At 38.1% G+C, this 23,276-nt stretch overlaps 1 protein-coding gene across 1 annotated transcript; it reads left to right on the top strand.

Moving 5' to 3' along the window:
- Positions 1 to 213: 213 nt before the first annotated feature.
- Positions 214 to 23,167, top strand: LOC131784341 (ATP-dependent RNA helicase A protein). Its single transcript, XM_059101146.2, has 30 exons — positions 214 to 336; positions 500 to 643; positions 1,678 to 1,846; positions 3,018 to 3,115; positions 3,546 to 3,685; positions 3,988 to 4,034; positions 4,643 to 4,788; positions 6,689 to 6,778; positions 8,993 to 9,157; positions 9,536 to 9,730; positions 9,855 to 9,926; positions 10,706 to 10,847; positions 11,230 to 11,312; positions 12,115 to 12,271; positions 12,392 to 12,486; positions 12,763 to 12,861; positions 13,175 to 13,289; positions 14,003 to 14,100; positions 14,535 to 14,608; positions 14,846 to 14,998; positions 15,508 to 15,668; positions 16,770 to 16,881; positions 17,438 to 17,605; positions 18,013 to 18,100; positions 18,241 to 18,283; positions 18,961 to 19,016; positions 19,733 to 19,900; positions 20,170 to 20,285; positions 20,988 to 21,218; positions 22,334 to 23,167. Exons 1-30 carry the CDS (start codon positions 229 to 231, stop codon positions 22,497 to 22,499), a joined length of 3,699 nt encoding a protein of 1,232 aa, XP_058957129.2. The 5' UTR covers positions 214 to 228; the 3' UTR covers positions 22,500 to 23,167.
- Positions 23,168 to 23,276: the final 109 nt, after the last annotated feature.

A 23,276-nucleotide genomic window follows, 5' to 3' on the forward strand; every position in this document is an offset into this window, starting at 1 on the left:
CGAAAGTCATTATTGAAAAAAAGAGTGAAACATTGCATGCATTGCTTCAAAAGGAGTATCTTTAATTTCTAAATAAGAATTAATTATTAGATATAAGCATCACAAAAACCAATTTTACTTTTGAAATAACAAGAGTTTTTAATAACTACTTTTCCTCCCTACCCCTGTCAAAAGAAGACGGAAGGAGGTCAAGTCGCCTCGTTCGCATGCTCGCATGGTCCCGGCAAAATGTCGGCCGCTCAGTTCAAGAACTTTCTCTACGCCTTTTGTGGAAAACGCAAAACCAGACCTGTCTACACAGAAAGACCTTCTACTCAGGGAACTTTCAAATTCCAGGTAAACATCCAGCGAACGTTGAATTTGCTAGCTTTCTTGAAGCTTTTTTTTCCTTTAAAAACATACTGCACAGGTTAAATTTGGCCACCTGTGAGGTGCATATGAAAAGATCTGTTTTCCTGAAGTTTCTCTAAACTCGATCGCTCCGATTATTAAACTGCAGGTTCAAATAGATGGATTTGATTATGTGGGCCTTGGAAGTGCTACCAGCAAGAAAGATGCTGAAACTAATGCTGCTAAGGATTTCTGTGGTTTCCTGATCGGAGCTGGAATTATTCCTCCAGATTCATTTCCAGATGATTTATTTGTGAGTTGTATGGTGTAGCATAATTTATTTCATCATTATTAGTAAGTGTTATTAATTAACACTGCACATTAACATGTGGACTTCTTTTAATGAAGACGTCTACTGCATATGTTGGATTGATGTTCAGTTGTCAGGAAAAAAGTTTCTTGGATATTTTTTGATAGATGTTGTAAACCTCGATTTCTCCACAGAGAAAACCTGCACTGTTGCTAGTTCTATACCGGGATGACTTCTTCCATTTAAATAATTCGTCTGTTTTCTCCTTGTCCCATGTCTACCCTGACAATCATCATGATATGCCATCTTTATACAAAATCATACTAACCTATTAAGCCGAAAAAATTTGGATTTATGACTGTATGACCATACAACCATATGACCATACAAGGTGCTACTTTTAGCATGCATGGTCAAATGTACTGTGGGCATGCCAACACCACAGCTTTGTTCAGTAGTCCAGTGGTCAGTGCACTGGGCTCTGAGTCGGACGACCTGGGTTCTAGTCCTGGCCAGGGCATGGCATTGTGCCCTTGAGATGTGCAGGAAAAAAAATGCGAGCTCCGCTTTTAGGCTTGGCTAAATCTCTATATTACAGCCTACACCACTAATTGCAATCCAGTGGACCGTGGCCACTGAAAAAGTGGTTGTTCTTTGTTTTCATGATACCATTGCAATATTTTGTACCAGAATATTTTTATTTGCTGTCATACAGTGACCAGTTGTGAACTTATGCCAATAATTTCTTTTCTTTACCCTTTGATAAATTTTTTTGATATCACATAAACAAACTCAGGGTTGTTAAAGGAAACTAGTTTGAACTCAGGAATTTAAAAGTTGCCCTGGTATTACATACACACCCCCTAAAAGAATATCTACATATTGACTGAGTAGGAGGGCCATACGGGTCATATGATAACAGGTGATTATTGAAATATGTGACTGTCAATGGTTTTTCTTTCATTGCTGAAGCAAGAATAAGGCTCACATGAGATACCTCCAAGATTAACATGTAAGGTGATTTTTGTTCAAAACAGGGAGAAGGACCTACATCATCATCAGCTTCCATGCCATCTCAACAGCAGCTTCCATCATCTGCAGCACCAGTTCCTCCGACACAGCTAATGCAAAATCAAAACCAACAATCAGGGCCAACACAGGGGAAGCCTTTTCCATCACAACCACCACTTCTTATGATGCAGCAAGGTCTGTGGTTCATTTATGAACTGGTTTAATCCACTGCTTGTGCATAGTTAATTTTCATTCTCCAGTGGGACTGTAACAACTCTGTCACCTTAACAAAACCATTTTTTTCAACATTTTGGAAAGTTATAGGGAGACAATTTTGAACTCTTTTATTTGATACTGACAGGTGAATCATTCACTGTCTAATCATGATAAGGTTCAGGAGAAACAAGCAACCCCAGAACCACAAAATTATCACAATAAAGTTTTTATTTCTGATCAATTTTCAGGCTTATGTAAGCTTTTTTTAAGTCTTTACTACATCCATTTTGAAATCACTGGTGATCCCTGTTATCTGATTGGCTCTAGATGGTGCAATTTGTTCTTGAATTGCACCATTTTTTGCTTTAAATCGCTTCTTTTTCCAAGCCAATGAGCAGGCCACACTAAAAACAAAACAACCCATCAGATTTCGAGGCTTGTTTAAAATAACCAATCAAATTGCAGGAAAATGAAAGACAAAGAGTATCATGTGGCAAATTTTGCAACTTTTGTTTCCAAAACTCCAATTTTTCCCCCCAAAAATGGATGAATTTAATTTCAAACCAGTTCAGTACTGCATCAATAAAATATTTGAACTGACCAAGTCCTGTCTTTGGGTGATTTCAAAATGGATGTAATAAAGTGGTAATTGAACCTCGTGTTGTGCAATTTTGGTCCAAGTCATACTTGTGATTTCAAATTGAACTTGCACTGCACGCTCATTTGATTTTGAAATCATGCGTATGATTTCAGCCCAAATTGCACTCCACTCAGTTCAATTACCATTATAAATCATAAAAAATTGACAATATAAAGGTGAAAACCAGAATAATTTTTTTGCTGCCATACAGTGACCAGTTGTGAACTTTCTCAAATAATTTTTTTCACTTTAGAAATGATGTATTTAGAAATGCTGGGCAATTTGATAAAATACCCCTTACCTTATTCAATATTGTATAATCACAGAAAAAAAAGTACATATAGTACATAGAGAGCAAGGGTGAAAAAGGTACTTGGAATGAAATTGGTATGCTCTTTTAGAGTTTAAGTTTCAGTGATAGAAAGTCAACAATCTTGTCACTGATTGTTAGCCAGGAGGAAATTAGACTTAAAAATTTTAATGGTGCAGCTGATTTGTTTTTCTGTACAGGTGGAACAGCACCTGGTACAAGTCAAATGGATAGTTGGAGTGGAGCTGGCCAAAGAGATTACCATTATAGCCTGTACAATAAAAGAAAGTTTGAAGAGGTGTGTATCTGTAAGTCTACTGACTAAGACTTGAGAGGTTGGTGGAATAAAGCTTTGAGTGACTTTTGATGCAACAATTACTACTCTCTCAGCTGTTAAATAAGGGAAAACAGGACAACTTGGAGGGAGAATCTAGCTGTCTGTCCTAAATCAAATGGCATTTTATCATGTGCCCCCTTCCCCTCCCATAAAAAAAAATAAAACACTCATCAAGTTTGTCTTTGATTCTCATTTCTGAATAGGGGATTCTCTGGAGCAATAAAAATCTTGTTTTACCTCCTAAACCTAAGTATTACAAAATATTAATTCTCAAGTTCCAAGGGATATCTTCCCATCAGACCTTAGAGAACTGCAAACCTGGTTGGATATGGTGGATATGTATTATTTATATACATATGTAAAATCTTTGGTTACATTTATTATGTCCTAGGCTGAAGATGTGGATCTAAATGCTCATCTTCATGGAAACTGGACATTAGCCAATGCCAAGTCTCGGCTGCATCAGTATCTGCAGCAGAACAGAATTCCTGCTGATTTCAAATACTCTGCTGGGGGTCCCGACCACAACAGGTACACATGCTGTAGTCCTCTTAAAAGACACTTTTTGTAACCAGACTCTTAAGAAGAAATGTAGACTAGTTTTCTCAAAAGGCTAGGTTTTGCTCCTGAGGGAATGTTTTGAAAATACTTTTTTATATTTTTGGACGTGTGAATTGCCCGAAAGAAATGTTAGGGTGGGCACTTATTTGAAGGAGTGCTTATTGAGGGAATGCACTATCATGATTAATGTGATTGGTATTTAGTTTTTTTTCCTGAAGGTACTAAATAGATTAAATACTATGCAAGCATACTGATTTGTTATTTTTTATTAGACATTTTGTTGCTGAATTATCTATTTTTGTGAAGTCTCATCGAAGAAGTAAGTGCCAGAAATAGAAAAGAGACTTGAATGGTTTTAATTATTAATGAACATTAACTACTTTAATATGAACAACATGGCTTTTTGCCTCTGCTGCAATGATGTTGTAAAAAAATGCAGAATGAAAGATGATGTTATTTAGTGAATGGCAGTGGCATACTCAGAGAAAAAGAACCCCAAATGCTCCTAAATAATAAATATATAGGAGTCAAACCTAAGACCCTCTTATTAGTACTTTGAATGCTCTACCACTGAGCTGTGATATAGGAAACTTGCATGCTGCTAGGACAGGAATGTAGATTTGTAACACTTCTGCCCAATGGTGATGTAAAAGAAGATGGCAAATTTCAAGATGTTCTTCAGTGAATGACAGGGGGCATAATGGGAGAAAAAGAATTCTGAGTGCTCCCAATAGAAGTCAAACCTTGGCAGAATGTAGAATGAGTACTGGGTAACTTGACTAATGACAAGGAGGAAAGAAAAACTATAATTTAATTTTCATCTTCCTACTAATTGACTGATCAGTGGATGGATGAATAGATGGACTGATTAATATATATATATATATGTACTACACAGACTGATTAGTGAATTGAATTTACTTGCAGCTATTTCTGCTCAAGAACATGCTTCCACAAAGAAACAAGCTGCCCAGAACACTTCTTTAAGTCTTGTTCGACAATTGTTTCACATGGGAGTGTTGGAGGCTGCTGAACCAGGTCAAGTTCAACCAAAGAAAACAAAAACAGATGAGGTGAGTGCTTTGTGGCTGAGTTTGGTATTAGTGTTGGTGAAGGGAGAATCAATATTTTAAAAAGTAAGCAAACATCTTTTGAGATGACACTGGCTCATTCTGATTGCTGTAACCTGAGTGGAAAGCATTGATATAAAACAGAAATTCAATGTTTTCTTAACTATGGTGAAAGATATGGTGGCCTACATGTTTAATGGTTAGTACTCTGGACAGGGGTTTTACCCTTTAACTCCCAAGATCTGTTTGTGAATTCTCCCCTCCAGCTGTTACACATTTCTGTAAATTAGTTCTGAGAATTTGTTGTTAAATCAAGATAACAACTTCTACCTGATAAAGTTGAGTATTCTTATTACCTGTTTGCTGGGTATTGTAATGAGTTAAAGGGTTAAGAAATTTGAATCAGAGTCCTTGCCATGTCTTTGTGTTGTGTTCTTGGGCAAACACTTTATTGTCACAGTACCTCTCTCCATCTAGAAGTATGAATGGGTACCGGAAAATTGTCAAGGAAGCCTGATGAAATGCTGGGATGTAACCTTGCAATGAACTGGCATCCCATCCAGATAAAGCAATAATATTCTAGCTGGCTTTATGCTATGGAAACCAGATAAGCTCTAGCTGGGTGGGCTAGTTGGCTAGAGTACAAACCTTACCTTTCTTGGAAACTCATACTCCCTCTCCTCAATATTGCATTATCTAAACTGACATAGGGTCCCCCCACCTATCCTGTCCTCTTTCTGCTGCTATCCAGGCCCCCTGGCACTTGTGAGGAGGTTTTACTGTCAGAATGTTTAAATCTATCATACATATGTTCCTCTACACTCCTAACACTTATTCTATTATTTCATAACTTATAGCTTACCAAAAATAGTTTAGTTTAGAAAAGATAATCACCCGATTTTGAGTACAATTTGGAATAAATAAGCATTTTCAAAGACTAACAAAATTGCACAAGTGTGTAGGGCGAGTGCAATTTGTGGTCTTTGAAAAAATTTATAAGAGCTTATTTATTCCAAATTGCTTGAGAAAAATCGTGTGATTACATATTAATAATATACATGAAAAAATACGAGATAGCTTATAATGATTATGTTGAAGCAAAGTGCACACATCAAGTGCAAAAATGATTTATTCAAACCACTGCATTTAGTCAAAACAACCGCGTATGATCAAAACAGCAATATACAATGATATTTTCACATCTTTAAGGCGCAAATAAAATCAAAGTCAGGCTAAACAGTTCAAGGAACTGTTCAGTCTGTGTTCAAATCACTTTCAATGGAATGGAATCGTCATTTGTGAGGTTTGACCATGTTTATTTTCAATTTCGGCGTGAACTGACACCCAAAAAGCAGTGCTTTTTACAGTGTTTTCATTGTTAAAGCTGTTTTTCAGCTAGCTGCTGTATTGTTGTTGCAGTGGCAAAAGGAAACCTAATTAAAACACCAGCTATTGTTTTGCTTGCAAATTTTCATTGTAGCCAAATATTGCAACATCTAAGGCTCTCATTTGATTGGCTATCTGTGAGTTTGTTTGATTATTGACCAATCAGAATGTCTGGTTTGTTACTTTCTTTGCACTGAATTAACTCTCTTCTGTATTGAATTACCTGAAAACTGCATTTATCTTAACCAATCACAACTGAGTATTTTTTTCTTTTAATATTATTAATAATAAAATAGTATCTAAACACTGTTAACAATAATTTAAGGCACCGGAGCTACCACCCCTCCTTTTTTTTATTAATTTCCTTGGTTATTTTGTGTTGTCAGAACCCCTTTTATTTTCTCATTGATGTAATTTTTTCTATCATTTTTCTTAACATGGTAATGTAATGTATTGCAAGTTCTTGTGAAATAAAAATTACCTTTCTTAACTTTTGTTATTCATTTCAACAAATTAGATTGAACCTCATGATGTTGCTATCAGTCCTGAGATGGAACAGCAAGTGTCAGATCTGCTTCAACGACTTGAAATTCAACCAGTTCCTCAGGTTAATTTTAGAACTCTAGCTAATATCCAGGCATGTTATTTTTAACAGTGGAAAAAAACAAATGATAGATTTGTGATAGCCAATTCATGTTGTATTTTTCAAGACTGCTTTTTGTTATGGGAGTCATCAGGAAGAACATAGGATGTTATATAAGAAGCATCAAGTTTTTCTTTCAGCAATCACTTATAATAAATAGTACCCTGAATATTGGGGTTTTAAGGGGTTCAGCTTAAAAAAAGGGGAAAAAGCTCTGTTCAAAAATTCTTTCTGGTTTCTTTTCTCTGCTGCACAGTGTGCTCATACATGTTTTTTTTGTTGGTTGGTGTGAGGTCTTTGGATTTGGTGTAATGAAACTAAATTGAAATGCTCCCTTCATATTGAGTAACTGAAATCTTGGTTAACTTTTTTCATTATACAATGTCTGCTTGTTTGATCAAGATTCTTTGCCTTGTTTTGTCAGTGTGTATATGGAGTTTATACTCTGTATCTTTCCTTCAAGAGAGTCCACTCCACTTTGCAAAGTCAAAAGTTTAAAAAAAATGTTAGTGAACTAGAGTCACAACTGTTGGACCGTTCTCCTCTTTCATGAGCTTTAACAGAGGAAAGACTGCATCCCTGAAGTGACAAGCAGTTTTTACAACTTTTGTGTACAACTTTGGGTAAAGGAAGAGACTGCTGAGTGATGGTAGTCTTTGACTCTGCCCTGAGTTCAGTACTGCCTCTTTAAGAACAGTATCAGATCCAGTTGAATTCATCTTACAGCACGCTGTTGGTTCTTTACAGTTGATGGCCATGTAAATAAAGCAAGGTTCTCTTGAGAATTGCTCAACCACAGGCCACATGACCAGTATTTGAATCATGTTGTAGTTTAAATTTCATATTGGCAGGAAAGTTTTCAAACTTGCTAGATGTTTTTATTTCTTTGTTTTAGATCAAGATGATGAATGAAAGACAAAAGAAAAAGAAAAAATAATAAAGTAGTTTGTCAAAATTTTAACTAATTGAAGACTGAACCAAAAAAAAAAAATTGTTCTAAATTCTAATCTTGTGGCTTGTGCTTGACCAGCTTGAAATTGTAAAGGTCTTTCAATGTAGAACCTTGATTGAAAACTCTCAATTGACAGTTCTTTTTGTATCTTGTGTATGTTTAATACAAGTATTCTTACTTGCTGCAGGTGCAAGAAAAAATACTGCCAGATTTAATTGCAAATTGCATGCATACACACTGAACTGTCATCTATCAAGGTTCCCTGTTATAACCAAAAGTAGCTTGGCATTGCATAGCATGTACCAAAAGGCTCTGTGATTGTTTAAATATTGATGGCCTTTTGATGCATATGATGCAAGTGTTGTTAAATCTGACACCATCTGCATCTGATGCTGTTCTTGTCCTTGACAGGGGTGTTTTACAAAGTGTGTCAGCTTCAAGGGTGTAGTCTCATCTCTTTATTATAGCTCATGATTGAGGAGAGTAATCCCACAAGAGGAGTGGAGTATTTTGGATGGTTGAGGTAATAGCAAGGTGCATTTTTTGACATTTGAAACACAAAGGAAGTTTTAATAGGTTGAAAACCAGTTTCATTTGTTTTAAGTTCAATGACATACTCCAGTGCAAAGGTAAATGTTGGTGGATTTTGGACTGAGTGATCTAGTAACATTTTCATGATCAAAATAAAGTACAAATGTTAATAAGCATCTGGAGGACAGACAGCCAGTGAGGGAATGTTTCCCAAAGTAAAAAGGAATAGAAAAGTAACAAAGGTGAGGTATGATCTGTCACTAGCAAGGAAACAGGAATATTACTGATTGACAATAAAATTCCCCTTTTTTGTTTTGAAGTTAACTTTTCTTTGCTAAATCAAATATGGGATGATTTTTCCAAACCTTTATTTAAGTGATTTAAGAGGTGAAATACACTTATTATTTACTTTTATTTTCAAAGGATAAAAGCAGGTGGAAGTTAATCAAAAATCATTGCCTCTTTCAATTTCGTCATTAGGACTTCCTGAATGAGTCAAAAAAGATCTGACACATGCACTTTAAAGGATGTGAATCCATCATTGTTAATCCAATTGATTAAAATATTAACCAATTCTAGGTAAATAGTCAGCAACTGTAGGTTATAAATTTAAAAAATTACCAGAAATTTGCAGAAATGGTAGTAAAAGAAACTTAATATGTTTTTATTAAAACAAGTGTTTTAATTAACCCCAGGACCCAAACCAAGCTGTATCCTTAGTCCTTCCCCCTGGAATGGTCAAATTTCAAGAGACAAATCCAGAACCAGGTTCTGGAATAGTGGAATGGACTCAACCAAATATGAACTGGAATCCATGGATAAACCAGCCAATGATTATAGAAGGAGCTGAAGACTACCAAGTGAGTGACACTCAAAGTTGTCCAAGTCTAGTATCTCTAAGTGGGCATGCAATGGATTACAGATGTTTGACTACGAACCAAATAAAAGCAAATTCCTTACTTCAAACTATTGTTCACACCATCTTCTTGTTGCGGTGTCCTTTCTGCCCTTTTCTCTTTTCAGTTTTGTTGTTTTTGCACATGTGCCCTCTGTATCTCACATACCAACACTGCAGGAGATAAAAGAAATAGCAAGTGTTCCCAAAAAATGTATTCTTGAGTGAAGCTGCGGGTTGAGTAAAGAGGATATACTTAGTTTTCACCTTTATATTAATTGAAAGGGTTATTAAAGATACATTTTGAATTATCCTCTAACAACTGTTAAACAATTTCTTTTAGGAACCTATTCCAACAAGTCAGGAATACCTTAATGAATACAGAGAGAAACATCAAAATGTTGATGTGTATAAAAACATGTTAGAGCAGCGAAGTCAACTTCCTGTGTTCCAGTACAAGTCTGCATTGGTTGAGGCAATCAGGACAAACAGAGTTGTTGTTATAAAGGGTGCAACAGGCTGTGGAAAAACTACTCAGGTTTAGAAAAGGATATTTAAGATTTTTCTTGTTCAATGTTTTGTTGATATTTTTCAAAGTGCTTATTTCTTTCCATGTGTGGTAATATTACGCCATCTTTTTGTTATTACATCATCTTTTTCAGGTTCCACAGTACATTCTCGATGACTACATTGAGACAGGGTACGGTGCTGAGTGTTGTATTGTAGTCACTCAGGTTGGTGAATGTTAAGATCAAAGTTATGTTTGCGTTTCTTCTTGTTTCCCAAGAGGTCCATTCTTCATATGATGGTTCATACCTTTGCCTCAATGTATCACTTAACTGGAAATTATGCTATCCTGAGTATTACATCAAACTTTGTTCTTTCATTCCCAAGATCTCATTTATTTAATAATTCTCCATACAAACAGACAAACGGTTGTGAATATATGGAAATCATATATTTTAACTGCGGTTAAAGACATGAATATGAAAGCGATCTTCGCAGTAATGAACACTTTAACAGCAGTTCAAATATATGACTTCCATATATTCATAACCGTTTATTCACCACTTCACGGGTAACCAACACATTGACCAGCTCCCAGTTGGCTTGTTAGCTCAGTTGGTAGAACACTGCACCAGTATTGTAGAGGTCATAGGTTCAAATCCCGTACAGGCCTGAATTTTTTTCAGGCCTTCTTTTCACTACTATTTGAGTAGTGTTCATTACTGCGAAGGTCGCTTTCATATTCACAATTCTCTGTACAGTTTGCCATATAATTCTACTTATGATGTTATTTTGGAGATATAGTTGTTAGAAGAACTAATGATCCCCTAATTGATATTTTTATTTATCCTCGTCCATTGTCTGCTTAATATTAGATAGTAACTTTGGGGAGAAAATCTGTCCTCATCAATTTGGGGGGGAGGAGGGTTAAGAGGTTGATTGGTAAGAGTTGAGTGATCACACTGAAAGTTCTCTGTTAATTTTGTTGTGTGGATTTCTATGACAGCCGCGCCGTATTAGTGCTGTGAGTGTAGCTGAAAGAGTGGCCAGTGAAAGAGCTGAGATACTGGGCACCAGTGTAGGATATTCAGTTAGGTTTGATACTATTCTTCCCAGAAGCCATGCCTCCATGCTGTTCTGCACAGTTGGTAAGTCCTGAGGAAAGATTTTGATAAATTGTCACAAGGCAAAGAAAACTCAAAATTTTGCAGTAGAATTCAAAGACAAGCTAATCCCTTTTGAGTAGTTAGATGTCTTTTGGTAAGCTGAGTGATTTTGATTGGTTCTTACTTATGATCTAGAGATGTATAAATGATGCAACCATTAACAAACTTTTGCATGTTTTCCTATAAAACAAATACCAGTAGATTCCATGTTGTCATATTGATAGAGAGCTACAATCTCTAGCAAAATGTTTGGGAACTTTTTCCATACCTACAACCTGTGATAAGTCTTGTTGAAGTACCCTATGTTGAGATTTTTCATTTATTTATTTATGTATTTGTTTTTTGATTGCCTGTTACCTCACAGGTGTTCTTCTCAGGAAGCTTGAAAATGGTCTTCATGGAATTTCTCATGTGGTTGTGGATGAGATACACGAGCGAGATATAAATGTAGGTTTTTTGGTGTGTTTGTAGTTTACTTGATTGGTCTTGGCCTCACAAATGCTAGAATTATGCTGTGTTTTTCTTCATTCCGGAGTGTCGGTCAAATGGGAACACCCTAAACTGTCAACAAAATCTGTCAGAATGAGAGGCATGATAGTGTAGTAGAGCTACTTTTTAGCAGCCATTAACTTCTCTCAAGATGTCAGGGTTGTCAAAAAGATTTAATTATAAGTAACCTGACTGTGGCAAAGTAGGTGTCACAATCTCGTGCTTCCATGCTGAAAATTGAGCCACAAGCATTCAGAATAGCTTGCAGGTTTTTCTGATTTAAGAGTGAAATATGCTGTTTTCAGCCTATTTCGACAACCCTGAGATGTGGCTGAGACGAGGATAGAACAGAAAAGCTTAATATCAGTGACAAAATCAACTTTCAAAAATCAACTCCCCTCAAAGCTCTGGGCTGGAGTTGCCACATGGTCTGAACTGGTGTTGTTTATGATCGGTGGATTTCAGAAGTAGCTTCATGCAAGTATTTTCTGTGATGTACTTGGACTACATGCTCTGTTGACCAATATGTGATTATACATTGACGTCTTGACATGTTGAACTACAGATATCCTTCTCTACCCCATGTCCATTTACTAAATGCCGAATTCTTTGGAAAGGACTTGTGTGCTGGTGTATCACTGGTTTTTAGGAGCTTCAAGATTATAGGACTTTTCTGTAGTAATTAATTTTTGTGTTAACAAGTAAATGGCTCAACAAAAGGTAAACTTTTGAAGGAAGACATTCTCATTTTGAATTGCAGACTGATTTTGTGTTGGTGATTTTGCGTGACATGATTCAAGCATACCCAAACCTCAGAGTTGTCCTCATGTCTGCCACTATTGACACCCAGATGTTTACAGAATATTTTGGCAACTGTCCTATTGTGGAAATAGAAGGAAGATCGTTTCCAGTTCAAGGTAGGGTATATAGTTGCTGTTAGTAGTAATTCCTTAGGTCTGAATTGTTGTTATAGTTGTTGTAATTGTAGGTCAGCTTTAAAACTAGTAATATTTCAGCTTTAAATTGTTTTTTCACAGAATATTACCTTGAAGATGTGATCCAAATGTTAAATTTTGTCCCTCCACTTCCGGATAAAAAGAAAAAGAGAGACGATGTGGATGATGATGAGGAGGTAACTATGATGAGCACATCAATGTCTTGGGATCCAAGTTTAACTATTTTTAGTGTTGGCATCTGGCCAACCTAAGTCATGAAATGCTCTAAAACAAACAAAAACAATACAAAGAAAAAGGCTTGCAAATGTAATTTTCCTGCAAAGTTTCATATTTTTTATCGAATTTATATAATGGAAATTGTAAAGCGCGATTGGACATTACTGGAAATCGCGCCAAACGAATAACGTATTCCTATTATTTAGTTATAATTTATTGTTTTGTAATAATTATAGGAAAATTGTAACTTAACATGCAGTGAGGACTATTCCTTCCAAACCAAGAATGCGCTGGCACAACTGAGTGAAAAAGAAATGTCTTTTGAACTTGTGGAGGTAAAGATGTTGTTTTTATCATTATCATTGTCGTATACTAAACAAAATATCTTATTCGTGACGATCAGTAGTGAGTGCATAAATAGGTTACGGAGTGTAATCCGTGATTTCTATCGAAGCTTCTCCAACCCAACCGTCGAAAAGCGTATTCAGTAGAATTTACCCAGACCGCACCAAGTAGCGTCGATAAGTTGTATTATTGAAAATATACTGAACTAAACATCTTATAAACTGCTCTTGCATTTCATTTCTATCTTTTGGTCGAATTTGTATATGAAAAAAGACAATAACACGTCAAATCTGACCATTGTAGGCTTTGCTTAACTACATATCCAGCCTGAATATTCCTGGAGCTGTCCTCATATTCCTTCCAGGGTGGAACTTAATTTTTAAACTTCACAAGCACCTGAAGATGCATCCACAATTTGGTGAGGCTGAGACCTGTTACTTGTTTAAATCTTTTCTTGTGGAACATAAGGCCATATAGAATGAGAATGGAAAGTGAGAAACGCCCTTAATATAGGTGAAATTCGGCATACTGACGAGTGTTGCTTCAATTTGAGAAAATGCATCACCTCCTATCAGATCTCATGCCGCCGAGGAAACGATACAGTCTCGGTTGCGTCAGTAGTGGGGATCTTCAGCGTATTAATTTGAGCCTACGCCAAAATATTAGAAAAATCACATTCATTGGTTGGAAAATCAAAGATTGCTGAAAAAACTCTTCACCGTGTGCGTTTTGTAAGATCAATCATTTGTTTATCAAGTCAAAATTTTTACAGGCTTTTTTAACTTTTTTCAGTACTAAAACGAAACTTTCACTCAGTTTAAGGAAAGACATTCCATGTTAACATAAAATCCAGGGAATGAACCGTGTGCTATAGTTTTCAAACATGTATAACTGATAAATAAATGGACTCAGGACACTTCTTTGTTTATATCACAGTCAAAAGCCTGTGCAGATTTATAAGTTATTGTTTTCTACAGAAACTGTTCAGCCTCTTCGGAAGGCAATTGAAACAAAGAGTTGGCAATCAACCTGATAGACTAAATTTTGGTAAACCAAAAAGTTACCTACTGTTATCAACTGATTGTCTTCATAGGTTCGATTTCTCAAATATTTCAAATTTTGTCCTTTCAGGTGTGAGTAGCAGGTATCGCTTGCTTCCTCTTCACTCCCAGATCCCCAGAGAAGACCAGCGGAGAGTATTTGAGCCCGTTCCAGAAGGAGTCACAAAGGTAAGTGTTGCTTACACCGTGGTCACTTAACCAATCTTGACATAAGAAAAGAGAGAGAATTCCAACAAACTTGAATGTAGCTAATGAATGCTTAGAATCAAAGCATGAAGAAGTGACAGAGAAATTAAATGAGATTCATTGCTCGTCTCATGTACTCAAATTGGTCTGTTTTGTACAAGTGTTCATGGTCACCGTAGAGTATTGTCAGAATGCGTTGAGTACTTTTTAAAAAAAAAAAAACAAGACGCCGCAAGGCGTCAACGTGGGACGCGTTGGTCGTTATCTACAGTCACTGTGGATTTACGTGGAAAAGAATAAATTTCATGTTGACTCTTCCAAGTTTAACGTGGTCTGCCACAGGCATCCCACTTAATTGTTTTGCAGGTCTGTTGACCTTATCGTTAAGAAGGTTGGTTTTTTTTCCTCTGTTGCAGATAATTCTTTCTACAAACATCGCTGAAACAAGTATTACAATTGATGATGTTGTTTTTGTCATTGATTCAGTCAAGTGAGTTACTAAACAGGCCTGCTTTTGCACCTCTTTTAACGGTTCACTGTTTTGACCAAGGTCCATGGTCTTTATATAATGCAGATTAATTTTTTTTTCGATCCCGAACATGTACAGGGAACTAAGACTCGCTTAATTAAAAAAAAATTATATATATTAACATGTTTTAGCACGACCAAAGAATGCAGGGCTTTAAAAACGTTGAAAAGCTTACGTGGTGATTACTTTCGTCATCAGAGCCAAAGTAAAATTATTCACCTCACACAACAACATGACAAATTACGCCACTGTATGGGCGTCCAGAACCAACATGGAACAGAGGCGTGGTCGAGCAGGCAGAGTCAGACCAGGATTTGCTTTCCATCTTTGCAGCAGAACAAGAGCTTCAAGGTAAATTTGTGAGAAGTCCCTCTATCTGCCATTATATTGATAAAAATTTCCAAAATTTTTTAATGTTAGGTCCTTTACTGGCGGAAGTTGAGGGGGAAATTGGCTTGTCTGTTTTTATGTTCCCAGGATTTAATGATTACACCTGTCAACATTTTGAATTTCGGAGAACTTTGAGTAGAAAGGCAACATAGATAATTGTAACCAAAAGGAGAAAGGATGGCAAAGGATAAAGAAGATTATCACGGATTAAAAATGAATACAAAATATCAATTTGGTAGAATAGAGAAACACAAAAGAAGCAGTTATTAACCAAGACGGAATGAGGATAGTCGGTTTTGGATGGAGTGGATTTAGAAGGATGTTAAATGACTGAAAATATTTGTTTGGTAAGATAGAAAAACACAAACGAGGCCATACTAAACCAACAAGAGGCAGGGATGGCTTAGGATGGTGGAGATGATCACGGATTGCAAATCACAAACTTGGAAATTTTATGCTTATTTTGACAGACTCGCTGAACACGCCACACCAGAGATCTTGCGCACACCACTTCACGAGCTGGCTCTCACCATCAAATTTCTAAAACTCGGAGATATCAGAGAGTTTTTGAACAAAGCCATCGAGCCGCCCCCGCTTGATGCAGTGGCAGAGTCTATTGCCCTATTAAAAGGTAAATTGCTCTCGGAATAGATAGAGTGGGCACACTGTTGGTGATAACTTGAACCCTCGCTGACTTGAAACAAAATCAATCTCCTCGTGAAATTCCGAAATATGTTTACTGTAACTTTACTCTCGGTAACTCGCATCCTTGATGACTTTGAACTCTCTTTCAATCTTTTAATCTTACCTTTGTTCGTTCACGTTCAGACTATTTCCTCCACAGTTTTACCCTCGGTGACTCGAGCCATGTTCGTTGTTACGTAGTAAGGAAAAACCAAGAATACTTCAGTCCAAAAAAATTTAATCTATTTTCAAGTGACCTTGTATTGTATGTGCCATGTTTTGTTTGTGCGCTACACAAAACGAATGTCCTTGCAGTTACAGTTTAGGATGCACTTAACTTCAATGCTTTCTATTTAAACTAAGCTTTGATGCTTCAGCACTTATGCTTATGAAACGTTTTAATACCTCCTGACGTCGCAGTTTTAGACCCGCCAAAGTTATTCACCAGGGAAATTGCTAAAACTTCTTATGAAAGGAAGCAAATTAGCTTCCAAGTCGTGCGAGAGAAAGGATTAAGACAACTTTTGTCAAAGTCAAAATACGACTCAGGTGTTTTAGGATGAATGGGTGGTACACTGGGCGAAGATTGCCAGTAAGCACGATTCCACCTTCATGCTCGGCTGTCAGTTGCGAAGGTAATTAAATGTTAACAAATGAGTCGAAAACGTAAATTAGCCACCGTAAAGGTCAGAGCTCTGACGAAGGGCTAACGCTCGAAACGTCAGCTTTTTTACCCTTTACGGTGGCTAATTAACGTTTTCAACTCATTTGTTAACACTAAATTACCTGCTACACTCTCCCACCGACGTAGCACCACAGTTTCTTTAGAAACTTACCCCTTTATTCATTTGTCAGTTGCGAAGTTGATTCTTGGTAGACTGGACGGAATCCTGTTCCTTGTTTTTGGTCGGATGTAGTGATTGTAATAAACTTAACTGAAGAAAGTTGCAGCTAGCAAGGTTTAAATCTCGAAAGGCCAGATTTCTGGGAGAGTATTACTAAGTATGACAAGCCATTTCTGATAAACGATATAAATGGTTTTGTGTAGACATGGAGGCTTTGGATGGAAACTTAAATCTCACTCCCCTTGGTTACCTTCTGGCAAAATTACCCATTGAACCACGGCTTGGCAAGATGATCATTCTTGGATGCATCTTTTAGTGAGTAGTACTGCTGTTTTTCTTTGGTATGATTTCTTTCTGAAGCTAGTGCAACATTTCTCAGGGAGTTGTCGTAGTCGTTCTTTGGCATGGTCTATAGGACTCAGAGACAAGGTATCGGCTCACGTCTTTTATTATTTTCTTTTTTTTTGGTTTTGTTTTGTTTTTTCTGACAAGACAAAATACTTAGAGTGTAAGTAGGTAGGGCTTGATCGTCAGGTGCCATGAAAGCTTCGGAAGACGGGGGATGGTTTGGGGGGGGGGGGGGAGTTTCTGGATTTCCCGCGATAGGCGAACTTGTCCATGGTTCTTAGTCAATGGAGTGGAGACGAGCGAAAGCGACAGCTGTGACTGCCGTGCGACCGCTTGATTGCCATTTTATAGTCTTCACTAACTGACAGCTAGGTTCAGGCTAGAGATAGACCACTGTTCCGTCCACGAGTTGTTGTGGGAAGCAGGGCGGAGGATAGTGCACATAATTTAAGACACTTTCTTTAAGTTCTTTTAAGTCTTAACCACAAATTTACTTATCAATGTTTTGCCATCTTTTTCTCAGCTGTGGAGATGCCATGTGCACTATTGCTGCTAGCACCAGTTTCCCTGAGCCTTTCGAAACATCAACTGACCAAAGGAGACTGGGCTGGGTACACAAACAGTTTTCAGGGTCACGTCACAGCGATCACATTGCGTTGCTCAGCGCATATCAGGCTTGGGAGGATGCCAGGTAACGCAATTAAGGTGACGAGGCAGGACTACAGCCTTGTTAGCAATAATAAGAAGAATACTGAAAGTTACATAGAGGGGAGGAAGGGCAGGAAACGTAGGAAACGATTCTGCAGGGTGGACCGAGATAGGGGAGCTGTTACGAAGGAGGGCTTCGTGTTTATCTACCCCGTGGATAGAAAATATCCATCCATACGAACCCGAACAGACGTCGACCTATGTCGTATGGAGTACCTATATTTTAAAAAAGAATTTGCGACCACTCTTGTTTCTTTCTGCCTGAGAAAGGACGAAAATTATCGGCCGTTTTGGTAGCCTCATTTTTCATTTGTTTTCAAGGCCAGACCTAAAATATGTGTTTGCCGTGAGGTGTTCCGGTTCGCTATAATTTTTTTTTCTTTAACGTAGGTCAGTAGAAGATGAATCTGCTGAGTATCAGTTTTGCGAGAGTCGTCAGTTGAACATGTCAACCCTTCGCATGACATCGGAGGCTAAGGTAAAACTGCAATGGTCAAACCATTTGTGCGCAGTCCCACCAATCTGTGGTGGAATAAGCCTCCGATTGATATTGACTAGCTTAAAATGTTGTTTACGTCCATTAGTTTGCTTTCATTCCTTTTTTTATCTTATCTACAGCTTCAGCTGAAAGATCTTCTTTGTAACGCTGGTTTTCCAGATGGTAAGTGACTGTTAATTAACCCTTTACACCCTAACTCAGTATGCATATCCTCCACACTACCCGCGATACATTTCCTTAGGTGCTGACTAGTAGAACATTTGCGTAACAATCAAGAGCTTCGTTAATTAGTGATCGTTTCCTTTATTCTCGTGACCATAATATGTGATTCGGGGTGATATTGTAAGGAGAAATTAAATGTCAGTCACTCTTATTGGTCAAAGGGTTGGGAGATACTTGCGAATAACAAGAAAGAATCACAAGTCCGTGAGCTTGAAGGCTGGTTTATTTGGTCTTATTTTTGTGGACTGAAATCATTTCATGTAGGGCGAAAACCCCAGTAGTCCAATATTTGGCGTGCTCAACTGCATTACGAGATGCCGTGGAGGCTCAAACATTAGGTAGTTTGTGATTTTGTGCAAATGCGAAAGTTTACCCTGTCTGACCCAATTTCAAGACTATTCTGAAATGGCTGTAGGTGGGAGTATTACTCTGCTAGTTTTGAAGTGATGTCGTTGGCTTACCATGATCTTATCTGTTACTGCTGGTTAATATGTCGGGTTCATTTAACTCGCTTTTTGATTTCTACTGTCATAATGTAGTTCAAGAAGAAGCTCGTGTTGCACTATTTGGCGGTATCTGTGCTGGTAAATACTTACATTTATCCCAATCCTTTGCAGAATGTATGCACCCACAGCCATTTAACTACAGCGGCCCCGACTCCAAGTTGGACATGGTAAGGAATTTTAGATGTCACATACTTTGCAGTCTATGGGCGTTTTGTGTTTTCCAAACTTTGTCAGATTATTCTCATGTTATCAACATCCTTTTTTTTTTAATTTAGTCAAAGTGTCGTTTTTCTTGTAATTTGGATTTTTCACTTCGACTATCGCGGAAAGTTAACTTGTGTGATTTTTTTCCCTGACCTTCGGACATCAATTATTTCTCGTTTAAGCTTCGGTTGTTGTGGTTGATGTTGGCTGTTGTTTATTCCGGCATTGACTTCTCCGCTCTGCTACACTAACATCTCGCATCTAGCCTAAGTTTGGTTTGACTTCACACACGTGCAGTGTACTTTTTCTCAGACAAAGACGTATAATTACTTCCAAGGCTAAAAACATCAACAAGTCTTCGAAGTCTTCAAGTCTTCATCAACAGCATTCGAAGTAAAAATTGAGTTGAGGAAGTTGTAAATAATAAATAAAGCCTTGGTAGTGTAGACTCTTGGCTCTTCTCGCGTGGCTCGCATGCCGTAGGGAACTCAAATTTTTCCCTGCAACGGCAACGGTGAATAGTTGACGAGAAGTGCAAACAAGCGGTTCGTTCGGTTTTACAAGAGTTGCTCTATTGTTGATTTTGAAGACTGAACTTGTCATAATCAGCATAACCCGGCTCTAATAACCGTGTAGTATTTTTCGAATGGAGAGTGATTAGTTATTTCCATATCTTCAGGTCGTGGCTTTGTTGTGTTTGGGTATGTATCCTAATGTCTGTGTACACCGAGGGAAACGCAAAGTACTAACGACAGAAGGCAAAGCCGCGCTCATCCACAAGTCCTCAGTGAACTGCTCCAACAGGGAACAGACTTTCCCGTCTCCGTTCTTTGTGTTTGGAGAGAAGGTAAGCTTTTAGGTGTGCTTCATGGTTTCCAAAAGTTATCGGGCGATTTCTGTAGTGTTTGATGGTCCTAAAGTCTATTACAGGAGTTCTTTTTCTCGCACTGTCTGTTCAAGAACCCTCGGTCCTGTTGTGTCTCTAAATGAGCTTAATTTAAATAACGACATTAGTGAGGATACCTCTGACAGGCGTTATCATTGGAGCGGTTCACGCGAGCGTCTTTTCCCCAGCATACCAGAAAGGCTTCTCACAATGTTGTATTTGTGCTGTAGATTCGTACCCGCGCTGTATCGTGTAAACAGATGACCATGGTTAATCCTCTACAGCTGCTCATGTTTAGTCAGAGTAAAGTAGAATCTGAAAATGGGATCGTCAAAATGGACGACTGGTAAGGACACTTGTGCGCACGCAGACCAATTCCGCCATTAGTTTTTGTTTTAAACGCTTAAAATTTGAAATGCAGTAGTGATTTGATTTGTCTAAAACTATACATGCGATAATTCCATCATGCTCAATGGCGGCACAATCGGATGTTAATACCTTGGGAAGTTATTCCCTGATTTCAGAAATAATTGACAACTCTTTACCAAAGTGAAGGTGGGTAGTTGTGGATATTTACCGAGCCGCAAAGCGACGAGGTAAAAATCCACCGCAAGCTACTGACACTGATGTGAATATAGTTGTTTTAGTATATACTTAAACAATCGGGTAATATAGTACAAAAAGATGATTTTTAATTATTTACTCTCGCAACGATTACAATATTTTCGGGCGAATTCTCGCGCGAGTTTCTCGGAAGTAAATAGCGAAGGATATTCGGAGTTTTAGTAGCCAATCAGAGCGCGTTTTCAACGCTATCCACTTTTTTAGTGTGTACTAAATCTTGTTATTGCCCCAAAGTTTATACAGAGCGCTTTCACAACTCTTCATATGTTTTAAATGTTTTGATATTTTTAACGCGTTCCTTTTGAAGCTCTTTCAATATTATTCAATTTCTACTAAGTCACGTAGCACGAAGCCGTTTGCTGCTTGTTAGTATTTACGGGTACCCCACAGTTTGTCAGAATGTTACTGTTTGTTATTTTCTAAGGTTACAGTTCAGGTTTGCTCACCATCAAGCCGCTATGATCGTAGCCCTGCGTCAAGCACTTGACTTCCTATTAGTTCGCGCTGCCACAAATCCAGCCACAATAGCTGAACCGAGTCATGAAGATGAGAGAATACTGCATGTCGTCAAGGCGTTATCAAGAGCTAATGCGGGAAGCTTTAATGTGAGCCGTGGTGGAGGCCAATTTCAACCGAGAGGAGGACCTCTACCGGGGTATGTAAAGTTGGGCCTCGAGTTACTAAGGGTCGGGTTTGTTTAGCTTCTCTACACAACGCTCTGTGATTAAATTAAGATTTTTGCGCCACCTAGTCGACCAATTGGTGATGGTAATAAAATTGTGTGGACTGGAATCCAGAGGAGTGACCGGGCGAGTAATTTTTAATCCGCCGAGCCTGTACCGCAAAGCCTATTTGAACTTACAAGCACCGTTAGATACAGAATTATACGTCACAGAGTCCTTTTACCAATTAATTATGTTCTCAGAAGCTCCGAAATGAAATAGTTTGTGTCAGGACGTACAACTTATATTTAACCATTAAGTTAAAGCTCAACTTTCCAAAGTTTTCCAAGTCTAATTTATTTATTTCTAATCCAGTTAAATATATCGGCTGGTAGCATTTAGTGCTACATTCTCATGAAGTTTTGTCAGTTTAGTGCTGCACCAGCAAAATTTAACATCGAATAAAGTTCTTAATAGATCAATCGAGTTTTTTCTTTCTTCGTGAGTTATTCAACCACTGTTTTTCTTCGAAGAAGCGCCTGAGTGCTTATTTAAAACTTTGGCTAAAAGGAGGGCCGCTCATCGGAAGGAGAGTGCTTATTATTCTCTTGTACTGATTCCGCTGTAATAGTCCATTTAACAGTTGCGTGCTTGGGTCCAAAGGCTTTTAACAGGAGTGAGGCTTAAGGTGACCTTGTCGTGATACAAACGCTGGTGATCTTCGAATGCAAATTACTTGGTTATCATGCTCACTTGATACTGGTCTCTATCACAACAAGGTCACCTTTAGCTCCACTCCAAATCAAAGGCTTGGCAACTAAGTACGCAACTATAAAATGATGTACTAACGCTGAAAAATTATCAATTAATTGAGAATGCAGGAGTTTTTCTTGGTATCCCTATTATGTTTCCCTCCTATTTAGGAAAGTAAGGGAGGTGAGGGCGCTTGTTTGAGCTTACAGCCGAGGGGGTGGGCGCTTATTCGGGGAAGGGCGCTTATTCGGGGAAGGGCGCTTATTCGGGGAAGGGCGCTTATTCGGGGAAGGGCGCTTATTAGAGCGGTAGGGCTTATTGGAGGAGATGTAGTAACGTCAATGTGTTTCTCTAGGTTGATGCACCGAGGAGGACATGGTGGACCTCCACCAAGGCGTGGCTACCAAGGTCCTCGACATTACCGCGGCAACTACCAAGGGGGTGGATTCCGCGGCGGTGGCGGTTTTCGTGGAGGATCCCGGCGTGGAGGCTTTCGCGGATTTCGCGGCGGAAAATATTAAATGCAAGTTACTTAATTTTTGGCGTTAGGCCTACCATTTACAGTGGAGCAGAGGAGTCTGTTAAAATCCCAGTTATTATTCGGTTTTAATCTCACTGGAGAATACATAGGCGTGATGAAGTAGCTGACAAAGTCGCCGGGAAATTAAGTTACGACATGAACAATTCGCTTTCACTTAGAAAAGGAACAGTTTATCGTCACTTAAGTTGTACCATTTTCCTCTTCGTAACAGTAAATTAATGCCAAAGGAGAGCCTTTTAAAGATTGAAGGCACGTCAACAGTAAAGAGTCTTGCGCGAATTGCGTCCCAGTGCTTAAAAAAAACCTGCGTACTAACTCATCTCAATTGCTTATGGTCTTTTTTAGGAAAGAGTGATAGCGTTCCACGGTTTTCAACCGCCAATGATGCAATACGCGCTTTGTGATATGTCGGACTACATTCTTATTTCCCAGCAAAATTCGTCGCGCGAGTGAAAAGTTGAAACCGATGAAAAAACCATTTCATAATTTATGCGACGCCAGAACCTTTTTTTGCGAATATTTTTAATAACTTTTGCGACAGATTATGCTGTGAAAGAAGTGAAGACTGCTCGTTCTCGAGACTTTGGTTGTGTAATTGTAGTTAATATGTACGGTGAAGATAACAATAAACAATTCCTTGAAGTTGAATTATCGTGCCTCAGGGCTCACTAACTTGAAATTGGTAGCGTTGTTACATCTTCAACCTTTCCGTCGAGGGCCGAGTTTTCTTACATCCTGTTACAACTTAGCGTAAACA

The sequence above is a fragment of the Pocillopora verrucosa genome, chromosome 4 (assembly GCF_036669915.1).
Source record: "Pocillopora verrucosa isolate sample1 chromosome 4, ASM3666991v2, whole genome shotgun sequence".
Lineage (NCBI taxonomy): Eukaryota > Metazoa > Cnidaria > Anthozoa > Scleractinia > Pocilloporidae > Pocillopora > Pocillopora verrucosa.